This window comes from Dipodomys spectabilis, unplaced genomic scaffold (assembly GCF_019054845.1).
Source record: "Dipodomys spectabilis isolate Male_0828 unplaced genomic scaffold, ASM1905484v1 ptg000030l, whole genome shotgun sequence".
Classification (NCBI taxonomy): Eukaryota; Metazoa; Chordata; class Mammalia; order Rodentia; family Heteromyidae; genus Dipodomys; species Dipodomys spectabilis.
Genome location: NW_024870707.1, coordinates 3,478,665 through 3,499,351, shown reverse-complemented (window position 1 = coordinate 3,499,351; position 20,687 = coordinate 3,478,665). Strand labels below are relative to the sequence as shown.

The 20,687-nt window shown below is 36.5% G+C and overlaps 2 protein-coding genes across 2 annotated transcripts; one reads left to right on the top strand and one right to left on the bottom strand.

Annotated features, from left to right (window-relative positions):
* The first annotated feature begins 6,493 nt into the window (after positions 1-6,493).
* Positions 6,494-7,444, top strand: LOC122105320 (olfactory receptor 5I1-like). Its single transcript, XM_042676521.1, has one exon. The coding sequence runs from the start codon at positions 6,512-6,514 to the stop codon at positions 7,442-7,444; it is 933 nt and encodes a 310-aa protein (XP_042532455.1). The 5' UTR covers positions 6,494-6,511.
* Positions 7,445-12,243: 4,799 nt separating this feature from the next.
* LOC122105222 (olfactory receptor 10AG1-like) lies at positions 12,244-13,188 on the bottom strand. Its single transcript, XM_042676370.1, has one exon. The coding sequence runs from the start codon at positions 13,186-13,188 to the stop codon at positions 12,244-12,246; it is 945 nt and encodes a 314-aa protein (XP_042532304.1).
* Between the last annotated feature and the right edge of the window lie 7,499 nt (positions 13,189-20,687).

The window sequence follows — 20,687 nt, the reverse complement described above, 5'->3', positions numbered from 1 at the left end:
TACAATTTTTGTTTTGCTTTTGTTTTTGCTGGTCCTGTGGATTGACATGTTGAAGATGCATTGTATTCCTGCTTTCATAAATGGAAAAATTTCAGTACATAGCCTAAAAAATTAAGAAAACTGAGAGGAGGAGTGGGTGGGGAAGGGTGATGAGAGGGTGACATTGGTCAAGCCACGCGGCATTCAGAAACCACGTGGCATTCAGAACCCACGCGGCATTCAGAAACTGCTTGTTGAATAGCAACTTCTTTGTACAACTGCTTAAAGACAATAAAAATATTCAATAAATAAATAATATATTAATTTGAAGAAGACTATTCTAATAGTTGTTTCCACATTTTATTTGAGTTAGGTCAAGTGAGAAAGAATGCAGTCCATTTTCCTAACTCAACTACCATTTCTGCAAGCCCAACTCTGTCCCTCTGAGGCATTCCAAAGTTGTTCAAAAACACATGATGTCATTTCATTTTGCATTTAATCAGTTCCTCAGAGAAGCTGTATAATTCCCACAGGAATCGGGGGTACTGGAGTTTGGGATCCTGAGATCTGAACTGAGATCAAATCCTCCTGGCAAACCATAAAAGCTTTTACTTCTGCTCAGAAAGCTCAGCTTTCCTTTCTTCTATGAACACCAAAGGCCTTTCCATAATGGATTTTGATATAGATTACAGTGGATCATTATTTGCTGTTTTTCTTTAAGTGTCACATTCTATTTTTTGGTGGAGGTTAAACTGGCACTGAAAATAGCAGAGAAAGAAGACCAAGGAGGAAAGGGCTTGATCTGGTAAGTGTTCTCATAGCCCTAGAATATTAGATCTGGATGGAATTTTAAGAAATAGTTTTACACCTAGGAGGCTAATATCTGACAAATAAATGTCAGAAATGAACATAACAACAAGTAAGAACATTGAACACATGTTTTTCTTTTTTCCCTATTCCTATTTTGTTTGGTTTTACTTTGTTTTCTGCTACATTGGAGTTCTAACATAGGGCCTCAAGCTTCCTAGGCTTACCATGTAAGCCAATCCCTCACTTTTTAAAATGTGTCTTTAGTTATTTTTTTCCAGATAGAGTCTATACTATTTGTCCAGGGTTGAACTGAGATAAGATGAACCCCCAAAACTCCACCTGTCAAGGAGCTGGGATTGTAGGGCTCTACAAAATGGCCACCCTTGAACACACTCTTTCTTCTGATGTCCTATTGGGAAAGAGGATTCTTTCTTCATGTGTGGTATAGGAGATGCCCCTCATGACCACCTCAAATGCTAAGGACACTCTCTTCCCTGAGGCTTCTCGTGCCCCCAAGAAAAGCCCACAAAGGGACAGATGCTTCATGAATCAAAGGAGCTGAGCACATTACCATCACATGACATTTCTTTTTATATTTAAATGTTGAAGGGAGCAGGGAGATATTTTATTTGCATTTAAAGATATTTTTACTGAATTGATTTTAGCTATAGAGAGAAACAAATGAGAAAAAAAGAAGTTTTTTTCTCTCTCTGGTAAACATAGCATGCAAAGATCAGTAGGTTTTTGTCATGTGTGTGTGCGTGTGTGTGTGTGTGTGTATGTGTGTGTGTGTGTGTTTTCCCAGTGTTGCAGATGAAACCTCAGGGCTTCGAAGAGTGCTAGGACAACTGACTTTATGTACAGGCTTCCAACAATATTTTTATTATTATTAATTTGTTTGTATATCTTTAGTTGAAGTACTGGGGTTTAAACAGAGGGATTCATGTTGCTAGGTAGGAGCTCCACTTTTGAGCCACAGCCCCAGTTCAAATGAATTTTTTTAACAATATTATTTTTTTGCAGCAGTTCCATTCACAAGACAAGCAATACTAAACAAGCTTGCTGTTCAGTAACAGAGTGACAGATTCTTGTGTGTAGACAAAACAGGCACTTTAAACTTTGATTTACTTGAGTTGGAGAGGAAGATGACAAGTTAGTTGTCCTAGGAATAAAAGGCAACTACTTTTGATTGGTAAAACATATTACCCTGTGGCTAACCTCCAGTGGCTCATGCCTGTAATCCTACCTAATCCGGTGATTGAGCTCTAACAATTATGGTTGAAAGCCACCCTGGCAGGAAAGTGCATGACACTCTTGTCTACACTTAACCAGGGAGGAGGTGGGGGAGTAGAACTATGGGTAAGTGGTAGAACACTAGTCTTGAACAAAACAGGTTAAGAACAGAACCCAGGCCCTGAGCTCAAGCTCCAGAACTGTCATACACATACACAAGGAAAGTATCACCCTTCAATGAAAGAAAATAAAGAGAATACAGGCTAATGTAAAAGAAGACACTAACCTAATCAATTACCAGAATGAAAAAAACATTTTCTGATCATCTGACTGGACATTAATATCCAGAAAACAAAAAATACTCAAAAAGTAAACATCAGAATATTAAATAATAATGAGAATATAATAGAAACAAAAGAATCACATAGTGCATTATAAGTGCATTAAAAACAATAGCAAGAAAGAAAAAAATTCCTGTGTCCCTGTCTTGGGGTACATTTTGGTTAACATCATCTCATATGGTCATATGTACATAGTTTTTGACCTTCTCTGCTTGTCATAGACATGTACTTGTCATTGCAAACAAGATAAACCATGAGACCTATGTTTCTTTGGGCCTTGTTTACTTCACTTAATATAATTTTTCCAAGTCTTTCCATTTCCTAACAAATGGGGCAGTGTCATTCTTTCTGATGGAGGCATAGAATTCCTATATATATATATATATATATATATATATATATATGTATATATATGTATATATATACATATATATATATATATATGTATATATATACATATATATACATATATATATATATATATATATATATATATATCACATTTTCTTGATCCATTCATCTACTGAGGGGCATATGGGTTGGTTCCATATATTGGCTATGTGATTCTTTTTTGTTTCTTTTGTAAGTTCTTCCCACATGGTATGATCCCTGTTTTCAATGTATTTGATTCCAGTGTTCTGCATCTTATATATACATTTTTGTAATTTGGGGAGGGGAAGGGATATAGTGGAATGCTTAAATGGGGATGCAGGTTGACCCATTGTGACGATGAGATATACAGGACACTATGCTGAAAACAAACTTTAAAATATTGATGGGGTGGGAGGGAGGAGTAGGGGAGGAAGGGAGGGAAGTGATGGTGGGGGGAAAATCAAAAGAGGAGGTAACAATGCTCGATAGGAAATGGACTCATTACCCTACTCATGTAACTGTAACCCCTCTGAACAGCATCTTTACAGTAATATATATATACATATATAATGAGAATATAAACTAAAGAGATATTTTTCAAAGGAAAAATGTATGGATGATTAATAAATTAAAAAAATGTTCAGAGACCAGTTAGCCATAAAGGAAATGCAAATCAAAAATCTGTTAGAATTCATTGCCTTGAAGGGAGATTAGCAAGAAGAAAATAACAAAAGCAACACAAAATGCACCAAACATGGGGGAGGATTCAGGAAAATAAAAAAAGAAAAAATATGCTGTGTATTAGAACATGAGTCAGTCCAGCTATTATGAGAGTCAGTGAGGAGGTTCCTTCGGAAATTAAAAATAGTCTTACCTCATAATCCAGCTTAGCCTACTGGTTGCACAGTGAAAGAAAGCAAATACAGTACAGAATAGAGACACTGGCATATCCTTGTCTCTTAACACACTTTTAACAGTAGCCAACTTATAGTATCAGCCAAGTTGCAGAACAATGAAAACTTAAAAAATAAGATTTATAAAAGAGAATATTACTCAGTTAAAAACACATGGAGATCATGTTGTTTTCACAAAAGTGTGTAGGATGTGAAGCCATCAGGTTAAGCAGAATGAAACCAACTCAGATAGGCCACATTTCTATATTTTTTCTTCAATATAATATTTAGAATATAATAACAGCCATAGAATTAGAAAGACTAGTAGAGAAGAGTAAGGGGACCAGACAAAGAAGGAAATGGAAACCAAAGAGAGTCATTGTGGGAGATGATAAATACAATCAAAAATATTTTATGTAGGTATAAAATAAAATGTATTTTTAAATTTTTTTATCCTCATTATTAAAGCGATTACAGAGGCATTGCATAAATCAGGCAAAAAGCATATTTCTTTTGGGAGCAATGTCAGGCCTTCCTTCACTATTTCTAGTATTCCCCTTCCATTCCTCACCACAAGTTGTATAGATACTTTTCAATATACTTCTATGCTGCAATTGTTCTAACTCTATCTCTCTAAGGCTGCAAAACACTGAACATCTGAGATTTGTATTAGATGTTGTATAGATTTATAATGATAGATAAACAAACAACAGTTTTGCACAATTAATATAACCTAATTTTAAAAGGGCTAGAAAATATTTTTGCTTAAAGTTTATAAAAGGTTATCAGTAATAGGATAAGAATGTAAAGGGACATAACCATATCTGAGATTAACCTCAGAGAGGTTATAATTTTGCCTGAGAAGAAAGGGAGATAAGGAGGGAGAAAGAGAGACATGTACAAGAACTTGATGAGAATGTGAATGATATACTTATTCGTCCTGCATTGTTTTTCTCTGAAACATTAAAAATTACTTTCTTAAATCATGGGGGCAGTTTTTTTTTTGGGGGGGGGCCGGTCATAGGGCCTGAACTATGGGCCTGGGCGCTGTCCCTCAGCTCTTCAGCTCAAGGCTAGCGCTCTACCACTTGAGCTACAGCGCCACTTCTGGCTTTTTTTTCTGCTTATGTGGTGCTAAGGAATCGAACCCACGGCCTCATGCATGCAAGGCAACCACTCTACCACTGAGCCACCTTTTGAAATGAGGTCTTATATGCATGTGTAAGGATTAAGATAGATCATCTATGGCAGAGTAGTTACATATGTGGAGAGAACTAGAAAAGAAAGACTATATCACTGAATGTGTATTTTTTTTTTGTTATGCTTTTGGGATGTTTTTTGTGTTTTGCTTTTTGCCCATCCTGGGCTTGAACTTTGGCTCTGGGCACTATCACTGAACTTCTTTGCTCAAGGCTATCACTCTACCACTTGAGCCACAGCCAGACTTACACTTTTTCTGAGTAGTTTGTTGGAGAAGAGTCTCACAGTCTTTCCTGTCCGGGCTGACTTTGAATGGCAATCTTCAAATCTCAGCTTTCTTATTTTTTGTTTTGTTTTGTTTTTGGGTCCGGTCGTAGGGCCTGAACTCTGGGCCTGGGTGCTGTCCCTCAGCTCTTCAGCTCAAGGCTAGCGCTCTACCACTTGAGCCACAGCGCCACTTCCGGCTTTTTCCTTTTTGCTTATGTGGTACTGAGGAATTGAACCCAGGGTCTCAGGCATGCAAGGCAAGCGCTCTACCACTGAGCCATCTTCCCAGCCCCTGAATCTCAGCTTTCTTAGTAGCTAGGATTAAAGGTGTGAGCCACCAGGACCTGACTCGAGTGAGTATATGTACAACCACAAAATTGTAATATTTACACATAGAAAATGTGCTTAATGATTTAATGCAATTTAATTAAACCTTTAATATTGCTACAGAAGAGTCTTAAGACCATAATTTAAAAAAAAATGAAATTGATAACCCTTGCATGATAAATTCATGCAAGAATACATTTTTCACAAGGAAAAGAAGGAAAGTTTGTTGTTTCTACTCTTCACAAAATGGGTACTAGCAAGTATTATTGGTATTGCAACTGCTTATCTGCTGCTAACAGAGCTGCAAAACCAGAGGAAGATGTTAGACAACTCTAAGGAATTCCTTGGTTGCTCAAAGAAAAGGTGTATCTCATAACCATAAATAGAATTCCTATTTCTCCATCCAGCAGGCTTCACTTGGAAAAGCAGCAGTGTTATCTATTTTACAAAAAGTAAGGTAACTGAAGAGAGCTAGTGGCTCATGCCTGTAATCCTAATTACTATATAGTCTGAGAGGTGAGCATCATGGTTCAAAGCCATCCCCATCAGGAAAGTCCTAGAGATTCTATTCCCTAATTAACCACCCAAAATCAGAGGTGTCACTATGGCTCAAAGAGGTAGAGTGCAAGCCTTGAGCAAAAAGAGCTCTGGGACAGTGCCCGGGCCCCAAGTTCAAGTCCTACAATAGACACACACACACACACAAACACACACACACACACACACACACACACACACACACACATTGTTAACAGAAAGGGGAGCACAGATACTTTATTCAGAATTTGCGAAATCAAGAAGATGATCCATTATCCCTTGACACTGATGGTAGATGAGAGGGTTAATGGGAGTAAAAGGAAAATAGCCCAGTTCAAAGTTCTGTAAGCATTAAGAAGATAAGAGGTAAGTTCTGTTGCAGACAGAAAATTTAAAACCTGCACTGCACTAGGCTAATTGTGGCCATGCCAAGTTAGTGTCAGGATGTTCCATGGATTTGGAACCATTGTCTTACTTATTTTTGCTCATCTTTTCCTGGTCTCTCAGTCTTGATTCTGCTACAACTCTAGAAAGCCAGAAGCAACACAGAGGATGAACTTGGAGAATGGCACTGTGAAGACTGAGTTCATCCTCCTGGGATTCAGTGACCATCCAGAACTCCAGACTTTTCTTTTCCTTGTGTTTTTGACCATCTACTCTGTAACTCTCATGGGGAATCTTGGGATGGTTTTACTAATCACCCACAGCTCCCAGTTGCACACTCCTATGTACTTTTTCCTCTGCATGCTGTCCTTCATCGATGCGTGCTATTCCTCCGTCATTGCCCCCAAGTTACTTGTGAACTTGATTGCTGAGAAGAAGAGCATCTCTTACAATGGCTGTGCTGCGCAATTCTACTTTTTCTGCACTTTGGTTGACTCAGAATCTTTCCTCTTGGCTGCCATGGCTTATGACAGGTATGTTGCGATCTGCAACCCACTGCTTTACACTGTGATTATGTCTCGGAGGGTCTGCTGCCATCTTGCCCTTGGAGCTTTTTTGGGGGGAACCATGAGCTCCATTATTCACACGACGAATACATTCCTTCTCCCCTTCTGCTCCAAGGAAATCAACCATTTCTTCTGTGACATCTCCCCGCTCTTCTCTCTGTCCTGCAATGACACGTTTGTACATGACATCATTCTGGTTGTCTTTGCCAGCCTGGTGGAGGCCATCTGTCTTCTCACGGTTCTCCTCTCCTATGTCTGCATTCTAGCTGCCATCTTGAGAACGGGCTCTGCAGAGGGGAGGAGGAAAGGGTTTTCCACCTGTGCGTCCCACTTGCTGGTGGTGACTATTTACCACGGTACCCTCATTTTTATTTATCTGCGTCCCAGCACAGGTCATTCTCTAGATATCGACAAGGCGACCTCCGTGTTCTACACATTGGTCATTCCTATGCTGAACCCTCTCATTTACAGCCTAAGAAACAAAGATGTCAAAAACGCCTTCAAGAAAATGATTAGCAGGAAATTGATCTCTTAGGATATACAATGAATTAAGGCTGGACATTTTAAAGAATATTCTTTACCTTCTTTGTCTTCTTATTTATGATTAGAAAAATTAGTTTACCATGAATAGTCCCCGGTTCTATGGAGAATTAGACACCCTATGCAAACATAAGCCAGCGTCTGAGAGCTACCATATTTCTCTCTTGTTCTTTCCTGTTACATAGGCTGATCTCAATTATTTTATACTGGAAATTTGAATATGTATTTCAGGGCAAGATTTAACTTTTACTTCACCACCTCTGTCTCATATTCTAACCACCTCTCTTTCTACATTTTCCCGTGGTTTCTTTCCATAATGGACGATTGCTGTCTGTATCATTCTCCTCTTCTGTTAGAAGAAGATAACTATAATTCTCAAAGACCCTCTGTTTGTTTGATTTTCTTGCATTAGGTGCATACTTTAACTACTTGGTCAAAATAACAGGCAACTTTGTGAGGGAGAGCTCCCATATTTTCCTATCTTCCTTCCCACAGACGACTTTGTGTGGCTGGGATAGAGACTTCAGTGGAGACTGCTTTTGTTTATAAACTGTGTCTCTCCAGGTTGCAATTTGAGTTCAGTGCAGTGCTGCAGACAATTCATTCACTTTCACCATTTTGCCACCCAGCTCCCACTCAAAACATGCAACTCTTTCACTAATCAAAACTTTTCACTTGACCAATTAAATTATTCGTACTTTATGTCTTTAGCATCTTGGGATGATGATGACTTTACTTTATCATTTGCTGCTTAAGAAACATATTTTCCTATAATTAAGGGCAAAGAAACAGAAGATTTGATGATGACAATGATTTAAACACAACTGAAAAATCACACAGCTTTGACACATAGCTTCTCTTTACTAACTGAGAGGTGTGTGGCAATTTAAAACTTTTACACATTTCAATAATTAAAAAAAATTATTCATATTTTGACTGCCTCTGATCAAAATCATGTACAATGTTCAATCTTAATTACATATCTAATTTTAAAATCAGATATGAAAGCTGTAGTCTTTTATAGGTATATGCTAGTCTTCTGTGGAATTATTCATAAATTTTTATCATTTATCTCTCTTATAATATTTTACCCAATGGGTTTGCTGGTGACTTTTTATGAGATTAATATTTTAATATGTTACCTGTCTACTAATGAGTCCCTCTGAAGAACAAGAATCCACATGATTTTTAACGAGTGTATCTTTACCACATCTAATTCAAGCCTTAAATGCCCATTGTCCTGAAACCCTAGAGACAGTTGTTTTGGATTTGGTTTTTGCAGCCCATCTACCAACACATAGCACATAAATTTGTTTTTGCTTTTGCAGCCCATCCATCAACACATAACACATAAATTCTATGCTTTAGAAGCCTTCAAAAAAACAAGTGTCCATCAAAAAAATACAAATTTATTAAACTTTCTCATTTCCCAGGGACCCTGAAATAATAATCAACAGGGCTATTGCCCTTGTAATTTTCCCTTAAAACACATTATAGTCATAGAAATATTATTAGTCTTGATTTGAAAATATACTGTCAAAATTTATAATAACTAATTTGGTTTTATGGATACTTTGCATGATAGGGGTAGATGAGAATGTTGAAAGGGTTGACATTGATCAAGACACACTATATACTAATAAACTGCTTTATTGAATGAAACTGTCTTGTACAACTACTTAAAGATAATAAAAAATAATCCTAAATTTTTTTAAAAAAGAATTGATGATGCAGTTTTTTTTTAAGGTCCACAGGCTGCAGAAGCTAAAGCCTCAGTTCAAATAGCAAGGACAACACAAAACTGATATTCTAGTCTGCAGCCAACCCAGTATGCAGGCCCTCTCCTTGTCAGGAAGGATTTCGAAGCATTGCTCTATTCAGGCCTTTATCTGCCTGGATATGACTCTCCCACATCAGCAAAAGCAAGGTGCTTTACTCAGTTTCCCAACTTGAGTATTAGTGTCATACTAACCTCCCCACAGGAACACTACAGTAATGCTAGACAAATTATGCGGGCAAGCCCTAGAAGTGCATTTGACACATACAAATGACAAATGATCCTGGAACTAGGGAGCTAGGTCTTTTGCATGCTTTTGCTTAATGCCTCCACTCAACCCTCCTCGCATATGCTGCCTCATTTAATGGCACATGTGATTGCGTGGGGTTTTCCAGAATAAGTTTCTTATCTCTAACTTAATTGTTCTTTTTTATATTGATGTTTTAACTCAGGGCCTTTTGCTTGCTCTGCAGGTGTTTGCCCACTTTTTGTTTTAGCTGTTTTTTCAGGTATTTTTTTTTTTATCACTTTTTACCCCAGGGCTAGCTTCAGATGACTGTCCTCTTGTAGGTAGTATCCTTGGAATACATGGAACTAAAATTGGGCTCCACCATGCTTGGTTTATTGATGGAGATGAGGTTTTAAAATCTGGTTCATAGTGGGGCTGGGAAGGTGGCTCAGTGGTAGAGCGCTTACCTTGCATGCATGAGGCCCTGGGTGCGATTCCTCAGCACCACATAAGCAGAAAAAAAAAGCCGGAAATGGCGCTGTGGCTTAAGTGGTAGAGCACTTGCCTTGAGCTGAAGAGCTGAGGGACAATGCCCAGGCCCAGAGTTCAGGCCCCACGACCAGACCCAAAAAATAAAAATAAAATAAAATAAAATCTGGTTCCTGAGCTGAACCTGTGCCAATATCCTCCTGATCTCAAATTCTAATAGGTGAGTGCGCATCTGCAAACTCTCTAAGTCATATGAGCTGTCCTATTCATAAATTCTGGGGTTTGAATGTGGGCATGGATAGCTAATCTTTATCTGTTGCATGTCCTGATGGACTGAAATGATTATTTTTCTCTTTGGGTCTTCATTTGGTGGATTCCTCATTTGCATAAATCATCAACTATGCTCCTGTGGTATTAGATCCCTTGGAACATCCCGTTGGATTTGAATTCTACTGTGAGCATGTTCATAGATGGGCTTTTACATATAAATCTGAAAAATATCTTAGTAAGAGTATAATACACATTTGAAAAATCTAAAGTGATTGCCCAAGAAACAAGTAACAACCACAACAACAACAAAAAAGAAAATTAGGGAAGGTGGGTGGAGTTCTCAGTCATCCCCATCAAGATCAAATCCACTATGTCATATTTTCTCTAATTAGCAACCACATCTTAACACTCTTAATAATAATACATGCTGAGAACCGAGCATCTGCTCATTGCCTTTGTGTGACCATTCAGATCTAAGCCACACATATATGGAACAGTAAATAAGTCCAATGTATTAAGAAATAAATTGTCTCATCTGGGTAATTAATATGTCCAATGCCATAGTATACTAAATATAATCAACTAAATGTCAATGTTTTGGGAAGAGAGTTAGTCTATTCAACCACTCATTACATTCAATTATCAGAACCCCTGGGAGAGGAAAACACTGTACTCATAAAATTGCTATTCAAGTTTTTACTAAATTTCAAGTAACAGATCAATAACACAACCTTTTCCACCATGGTCATAATTTTTATTGTTAAAATTAAAAGTCAATTAGCCTTTTGTATAACATATGCCAAATTATTGAAATAGGTAGACCACTAAATGATAAGTACATATGTGTATAATAATGAACACATCTGCATAGATATGCATTATGTATGTATGTGTGTATATACATCATGAAATATATCTTGCTAAATGGCACACGTGTTAAGCAGATTGATGAGAAATATAACTGTGAACACAATGATAGATAACATTGTCTTTAATAACATTTTAAAATAATACCTAGAACTACAGAAGGGAGTCATGGTTAGTTAAAATTGCTGATTTGAGATTCTAATATTGGATGCACAAATAGAAAGTTATGATTCTTTTGAACAATGTTCACTTTCCTTGATAATATCAATTTGAAGACTTCATAATTTAGCCATTTTAGAAAGAGGTAAAGCATAAAATAATTCAATCTAACTGTTAAGAATTTGGGGAGTCTGAAAATAATTTAAAATACACTTGGCATTTGGCTCACATTTCTTTTGTAAATATGAGTATTTTGATGAGTAGCTCTTTGGATTTGAGTTAAGAAAGAGTTAAAATTCATAAAAGCAAATAAATTTCATGAGAAAGTTGGAATGAATCTGCACTATGAAAACATTTGTGTCACAGATAGGAGTGTTGGGGATGTCTTCATAGGAAGAGAGCTAATTGCAAATTTAGTTGTTTGTTAATATGATTATAGAACAATTCCTACTGGGTGAAGACAGCAAAATAATAGAATTCAGTGCTTACCAATGAGATAGTTACTGAGTTAATGAGATAGTTTAGGCAGAACTCTGTAGCAATGAATGTTGCTTCAATGTTGTTATCAATGTCTTTGCCAATGTTGTTATCAATTCACTCATTCAATAACTTGTTCAGCACACATTCATTATAAAACCCATATGAGTGACTACTATTCAATACATTATAGAGTCATAGATCAATGTCAACAAATGTATTTAGAAGTATTTAGGTCATAAAGTGTAAATGAAATTGAAAAAGCAAGGCATACCATTTTGAATTTTGCCCATAATAGTCAAAATGTGAAACATGCAGAAATTTTACTTCTGAGAAAGTAATTTTCTTAGCCATGCATAATTATGGCTAGATGGATCTGGGTGCAATGCTTCCATGCAGAATAAATTCCAGGTCAGTCTTTAAATAAATTACCATGCATCATAATTGGAGGTAATTCTGATCTAAAAGTGGTAATGGGAAAAATTGGAACATGTCAGTGATAAACAATTCCAGGTTATCCTTGACACTATGCTTTAAGGAATAATTTTCTCAGAGCAGCAATCATGTCCTTGTTCCTCAGGCTGTATATGAGTGGGTTGAACATGGGGGTCACGATGGTGTAGAAAAGAGAGAACAATCTGTCAATTCCCACAGAATGACTGGATTTGGGTCTTAAGTAGGTAATGATTGCAGATCCATAAAATAAAAGGACCACCAGCAGGTGGGAAGAGCAGGTAGAGAAGGCCTTACCCCATCCTTGGGCTGTTGGCATCCTCAGAATGGTGGAAATGATTTTACTGTAAGAAGCAAGTATCAAGGAAAAAGGGACTGCTGCAAACAACATAGACACCACAAAGACAGACAGCTCATGTGCAAAGGTGTCCTCACAGGCCAGTTTGATAATGGGAGGTATGTCACAGAAGAAGTGGTCAATTTGGTTAGTACGACAGAAATGCAGAGAGAATATCTGACACGTTTGCCCTATCTGGACAGGCATGCCAATGAGCCAGGCTCCAGCTGCCAGCTCAATGCACTTCTTTGGGTTCATGATTAGTATATAGTGGAGAGGGTGGCAGATGGCCACGTAGCGGTCATAGGACATCACAGCCAGGAGGAAACTTTCAGTGGTTGCCAGTATAAGGAAGAAGCACATTTGGGTGGCACACTGCAGCAGAGACATGGCTCTATCCCGTGTCCAAATGTTCAACAGAATCCTAGGGAGAGTGACTGATACATAACAGATTTCCAGGAAAGAAAAATTGGCAAGAAAAAAATACATGGGTTTCTTCAGTGTCGGGTCAAGCCTGGTGATGATGATGATAAGGCTGTTTCCAATTAGAATAATTATGTAAGCTATGGAGAACACCCCAGACAGGAAACCTCGGAGATTTGGAAGGTCAGAGAATCCCAACAGGACAAATTGCTTCACTGTGGAAACATTACCTTCAGCTTTCATCTCTTCAAGTTTCATCTTTGAGGATGGTTCGATCAGATAGCCAAGTCATTTCACTTGCCTCAGTTCAGCACCAGACTTTGTTTAGCACTGGATGTTTTCCAACTTCCCTATAAGTATAGAAAACATTAATTTGTAGGTGCTCCAAAAATATCATTAAGTGTAATCATCTTTAGTAAATATACATATGAAAAATGTTAGTCATATTTGTTCTTCTGAGAAAAGCAGTGCATGCTTGTTTAAGATACTCTGAAAACATTACAGGATGGAATAGGAGAAACCCTAGGTCTCCTTGGCTCAGGCTGAAATTTTCTGAATAGAGACCTGGAAACACAACAAATCAAAGAAAGGTTGGACAAATGGGATTGCATAAAGTTGCAGAGCTTCTGCATGGCCAATGACATAGCTAGCAAGATCAATAGAAAGCCCACGGATAGGGAGAAGATCTTCACTAGCCATACAATGGACAAGGGTCTCATATCTAAAATATACTTGGAACTCAAAAAATTAAATCCCCCAACAACAAATCCTCAAAGAAACAACTGCCCAATAAATAAGTGAGCTAAAGACTTAAAGAGAAACTTCTCTGAAGAAGAAAGAAGGATGGCCAATAAACACATGAAGAAATGCTCAACATCCTTAGCCATAAAAGAAATGCAAATTAAAACAGCATTGAGATACCACCTCACTCCAGTTAGAATGGCAAAAATCAAGAACTCTAACAACAACAGATGCTGGAGGGGATGTGGACAGAAAGGAACCTTACTGCATTGTTGGTGGGAGTGTAAACTTGTTCAACCACTTTGGAAAGCAGTATGGAGGTTCCTCAAAAGACTTCACATAGAGCTCCCCTATGACCCAGCAATCCCACTATTGGGCATTTACTCAAATGTTTACAAACAAGACCACACTAAAGCTACCAGCACAACTATGTTTATTGCAGCATTATTTACCATAGCTAAGATATGGAACCAACCCAGATGCCCTTCAGAAGATGAATGGATCAAGAAAATGTGATATATATACACAATGGAATTCTATGCCTATATCAGAAAGAATGACATTGCTCCATTTGTTAGGAAATGGAAAAACTTGGAAAAAATTATATTATATTAAGTGAAGTAAGCCAGGGCCCAAGAAACACAGGTCCCATGGTTTCCCTTATTTGCAATATCTAGTATATGTATGAGTCAAGCAGAAAAGGTCAGATAATGTGATGTTAGGAAAATAAACCCTAGATATGTATTTTAATGTTTTTTTCTTTCATGCATGTGTTTCTAATGCATTTATAAGATTATTCCTTGGTTGCTTTGTATGTCCCTCCCCCACAGTATAACCCCCGCTTTCACTATATTTGATCCCCCGCTTTCACTATATTTGATGTCAGTATAACTTGTGGAGGAGATGGGGAAAAACAAGTCATTTAAAGATTCAGGTGGACCTGTTGCAACAATGAGAAGTACAAGTTGTCAAGTCAAAAACGAGCTTTACAACGTGGGTGCGGGGAGGGGGGGGGTTGGGTGGGGGGGAGGGGGGAGGCTGGGAAGGGATGTGAAGGGTAAACAAAGGAGGAGGCTGAAATGCTTGGTAAGAAATGTATGCATTATCCTGCCCATGTAATTGTAACCCCTCTGTACAGTATGTTCACAAATAAAATAAAATAAAATAATAAAAAAGATACATATTTTAATCTTTGGCTTACTTTGGAAATTCCCACATCTCAAAATAGAAATCTATTGTCAATATAGCAGTGATTCCTTTCTTTATCAAAGTGTATACAGTAGTTTGTCCTCAGCACTGTCATGGTTCCATTCTGACATTACCCAGTCAACGTTTATTCTAATGCTCAAAGAACTATTGTGACTGTCAAGTTAAGCTCTGTTGAGACAGATGCATTTAATATTTTAGCTCTGATTTTGTTTAAATATTTGTAATGCCGTGTAGAGTTTTTATTTAATTCATAATTAGACAACTGTTATTCATAATATGCTTTGCCAATAATAATATTTCATTTCAAATTATGTTTCCATCTCCAAGGAATATCAATGAAATCAGCAGGTATAAGTTTTCTTTAGGTTTTAGAAGGGAAAGTCAGAATTATAAGATGTTTAGTGCTTGCAATTCTGCCTAGATTGTGTGGCTTTGAATTTCATGTTTATTATATGAAATGTTCATTAACCGCATCTGACTCTGATTATCTTAACTCACTCACTTGTTCATATAAACTGCTTCTACTCTTTTCATCCACTCTACTCAGTCCTTTCCATTGTATTTTTCTTCACATTTGCTAGTGTTTAACACTTGATTATCTCTAGGTACTACATTCTTCCCTTTTCTCTAAACCTACAATGTTCTTCTGATAGTTTTTACAGTGTATGTGGAATGTATAGCGTACTGACTCACATAATTTGATTTATTCACACTTACTAGATATATACTAATAAGTTTCTTCATTGGAATCCTTCTCAAGCTGTAAGTGATCTTTCAAACTCCAAAGGCAGTCCTTACATAAAGTTTTGTACTGAATGCATTTTACCTGTGTATCTGTGAGCAAGCCCATGAACGTAGATGTCTGCAAATGAGGGTGTGTAGGGATGATGGTCATATCTGGAAGAGGTAGCTGATATCTTATTGCTTTTGGAAGAGTTAGAGAACATCCTTAATATTCAATAAGCAATTTGGGAACCAAAAAATAGTAACTCATTGCAGAGAATAGATAAACCTATGGATGTACTAAGACTGGGCAGACATAAATGAGGGATGGGCCAGTACAGTGAACCCAGAATTGGAATATCTTAATAATTTTCGTTGGTTGAGAAAAGGAAAATCCAAATACACAACTCAACTATAAGGTTGTAGACAAAACACTTGAAATGTATGAGGCATTCAGTAATTAGTAAATTCTTTTAATATTAAAAATTTAAAAGATGCCATAGCAGGATGGAGAAGTGAGAAGATCAAGGTGAGGAGGCTGGAAGGCAAGAAGTGATGGGGTGAGTAATGCCAATGGGTATAAAATTGTAATTAGAAGAAAGACAGTCAAAGCCGGGCGCCAGTGGCTTATGCCTGTAATCCTAGCGCCTCAGCAGGCTGAGATCTGAGGATCGTGGATCAAAGCCAGCCTGGGCAGGAAAGTCCATGAAACTCTTATCTCCAATAAACCACCAGGAAATCAGAAGTGGCGCTGTGGCCCAAGTGGTAGAGCACTAACCTTGAGCTGAAGAGCTCAAGTGCCCAGGCCCAGAGTTCAGGCCCCATAACCAACAACAACAACAAAAAAAGACAGTCAGGTCTGTCACAGTTGAGCAGGTTGACTACATGATACTGTGCCATATTTAAACACAACAGTAACATGGATTTCCTTGTTATATTTCCCTTAAATTACCAGTGAGTGGTTGAAGTGTGGAGGGCTTTTTGGCTTTACAATTACAGTTCTCATACATACAAGAGTGCCCTATCAACATGTCTAATATTATGTATTAAGGATGAATAAAATGAAGACAAAACCTCTCCTAGACATTTCTGCAAAAGACATGTTGCAACTGTTTTTTTTTCTAAGAGTATCAACAATCAATAGCTGACAAATTGCATGATTAAGATACTATGTCAGACTACATGTCAATGCATTTTCTACCATGTTATCTAATATACTTTCATATATTTTTAACAACCAATGCAATTTAATTTAATCTAGATAGTAAACCTGCTACAATGGTGAGTGGTGAATGGAACTTATGAATATCTTTGTTATTAGTAGAATAGAATGTAAACCATATCAATACTATTTATTCATCATCTTGCTCATTCATTATATGAAATGCTTTCATTAGAATTTATATATGTATAAAATATGTTTAGTATCTATTAATCTATTAATGCATGTTAGCAATTAAAAGTTAATGATGTTGAAAATGTTGGTAATCTTTAATATATAGCCTCACTATGTAATATTTTGTATTTTGATTTCATGCAGACTAATAATAATCAAACCCAAGGAGGTACAAAACCTGACTTAGTTTTTCCATTTTTAAGAAAGATCAATAAATTTTAATTTTTAAAATTGTTGGTAGTAAAATAATTAATGTTGATTCTAAACATACAGGTACTTATAAAAATAAGTTTATATTAGACAAAAGTAGTCCATGCTTACCTATTTGGGTGGAAGTTAAAATGACTTTTATCTTTACTGCCTTCCTAAAAAAAGTGAGAAAGGGACACCAATAAAGTTTTCTTTTAAAGATTAGATATTCTACTTTATTGAAGCAGAAGATAACTCTGTCTGAAATACATTGCATTATCAACCTTGTCTTTTAAGTACTAAACATTATTGACCCAGGGGATCACCTCCTATTCCAAGACACTTTCTAATTGAACAGAACTCTTTGTCTGCCACTCACTCAGGTGTCTTACTTAACAAAATAATAAAATAGAAAAAATAATAAATGGTAACTAAACAACCAATCAACAACAATAAAAATCTATGCTCAGGGGCTGTGAGGTGTCTCAGTAGTACAGTGCTTGCCTTGCATGCCTTGCATGCATGAGGCCCTGGGTTCAATTCCTCAGCACCACATAAACAGTAAAAGCCAGAAGTGGTGTTATGACTCAAGTGGTAGAGCACTAGCCTTAAGCTGAAGACCTGAGGGACAGCACCCAGGCCCAGAGATCAGGCCCCATGACCAACAAAAATAAAACAAAACAAAAACAAAAATCTATGTTCATACTTTTTCTTAAGGTCTCAGACACTCTTCCTTTTTTATTTACTCATCAATAATAAACACAGTAGAAGCTATGTTTTTTTGTTTCTTTGGGCCTGGCTTACTTCATTTAATATTTTTTTTCCAAGTCTTTCCATTTCCTAACAAATGGGTGGTGTCATTCTTTCTGATGGAGGTACAGAATTCATATATATATATATATATATATATATATATATATATATATAATTTTCTTGATCCATTCATCTACTGAGGGGCATGGTCCCATGGTTTCCCTGATTTGCAATAACTAGTATATGCTAGGACAAGCAGAAATAATTTTATATGACCATATAAAATTATGCTAAGCAAAATGAACCCCAAGATAGGGACACAAGTGGTTTTATCTTTCTTGTGGTTGTTTTTTAATGTTTTTATAATGTACTATGAGATATTTTTGTTTCTTTTGTATATTCTTCCCCCATGGTATAACCTCAGTTTTCACTGTATTTGATTCCAGTGTCCTGGATCTTGTATATACATTTTTCTAATTTGGGGAGGGAATGGGAAAAAACAAAATGCTGAAATAAGGATACAGGTTGACCCATTGTAACAATGAGATATACAAGACACTTTGTTGAAAACAAAGTTTACAACTTCGGGGTGAGGGGGTGAAAGGAGTTGGGGAGGTGGAAGGGAATGCATGGTAGGGGAAAAACAAAGGAGGAGGTAACAATGTTGATGGGAATTGTACTCATTACCTTACTCATGTAACTGTAACTCCTCTACAGTATTTTTACAATAATATATATATATATATATATATATATGAAATACAGTAGATACAAAGGACAATTCAAATGGGGTAATTCTTTAGAAAGACAAAGTTGAACAAAATAAACATCAGTGTATAGGTATTTCAAAGGGCAGAGGGTGGGATGAAATAATAAAAAGGAAGAAGAATGCAGTCAAGAATCCAATATATATTCTACAAAATTAAGAAGAGTGAAGGAAGGGATTTGTAAGGGAGGGATGGGTGAAAATGTTGAAAGGGTTGACATTGAACAAGATACATTGTATCCATAAACTGCTTTGTTAAATTCAAACTACTGTGTGCAACTAATTAAAGGTGAAAAATGTAAAAAAAAAAAAAGAAGAAATGTGAACATTGGAAATATAGCATCATGATTATTTTATTATTACTATTTTTGTTTAAATAAATGTTCTTTTAAGAGTTGCTAAAAAGTGAAGTCTTAAATTAGAAAAAATATTTCTCCCATTGAAAATTGAGATGTCAGATTTCTAGTGAAGTTTTGGGATTTTTGTTATCTTCTACATGCCAATGCATGACCCAGGGCAGAGTAGAGAGCAGGAGCACTCAGATATTTCCTTTTAGGTGTGCCAACTGAAGGGACATTCATAATTTCCATCCAAAGTCATAAAGGCACAAAAAGCAGCAAGAGAGGCTGGACAGCATAATTATTATCAGAGCTATCATGACACCTTCAAAGATCTCTTTCATTATGGCTCCCAATTGTCAAAAAAAAATCTCCAAGTATCAAGTGCATGAAAGTGCACAGTTCAAGATCAATTCATGGGATTGGGGGTTCAGTTCAGTGGAAGAGTATTTGCCTGGAAAATGCAAGGACTTGAGTTTGGTCTCAGCTATACCAAAACAAGAGCAAAAAACAACTTTAGTTCAAGTTAATGACCACCTCCCCAGGATTTCATAAAACACATGTTTTGTTTTGTTTTCTTTTTAGTCTCCTCTCACTGGCTCTGACTAAAGGAGCCAATAGGCACAACAGATTATCTTTCCAAAATCTCTCTCTCATATATTATATGAAAAGAGGATGCCATTGTTTTATCTTCAGAATCATTTGCAATATGTGGACCCTCTGATTAATCTGAAATTCATTAGAATTCATTAGAATTAGAATGTTTTCTCTCATGTCATTCTGATGCTCCTAAGAAAGAAAAAGAGAAGAATTTGGGTCTAAGGATGACTTAAGGAATTAAGGAACCAACAAATCACTTTAAAAAAAAAACAACTCTTCTTCATACAGAACTTTTCCCATTGTGTTGCTTTACTTTTACCTGTAACAGTATGCAACAAATGGCACTTTAGAAAGCAAAGGAACTTCCTGAATTTTAGATCAATTCTGAAATATGCACACACAGAGGAAGATTTTATAAAGGCAACTGGAAAATTTTTGGCTTGTGACATTGTAATGGAAATAAATTTCAGAGGATGTTGTGTTAGGCCACAAATTTATTTTTTATGCACAGTTTCACCGAAATCCTTTTTCAAAGTTTTGGTTCCATAAACTGGCAGAGACAAGGAGAAAGCAGGCAAACATCATAAAAGCACATTGATGAGCAATTAAATTATATTCCTTTGTATATTCTTTGCCTTATATTCCATAACCATTTTATTTACCTTCTCTAACTGAAAAATACGTATTCAATGCATATATCCTACCTGTGGAGAATCAAATGATATATGATAAATGCTTAAAATCAAATTATATTCACCTTTTAAAATTTAAATGTCTTTCTATTTTGTGTCATTTTTTGCAATGCAAATTATAAAATGATAGACATTAAACCTGCTAGACTTGTACAAAGAATGTCCACAGTGTCATACTGGAAGTGTTAGATTAATAGAGCATCATAACTTATGGAGTGTGTTATCTATGAACCATCAAGAAAGGCATTTAAACAGAGCTTGGAAAAGGAGAAAGGAAAAGCAGCTAAGTGAAGGTGAATGAATAGGGATTTCAACATAAGGTTGAACTTCACTTCAATCCTCACTATGCA

Coding starts and splice junctions, on each gene's coding strand:
- LOC122105320 (XM_042676521.1), top strand. CDS start 6,512: ATGAACTTGGAGAATGGCACTGTGAAGACTGAGTTCATCCTCCTGGGA.
- LOC122105222 (XM_042676370.1), bottom strand. CDS start 13,188: ATGAAACTTGAAGAGATGAAAGCTGAAGGTAATGTTTCCACAGTGAAG.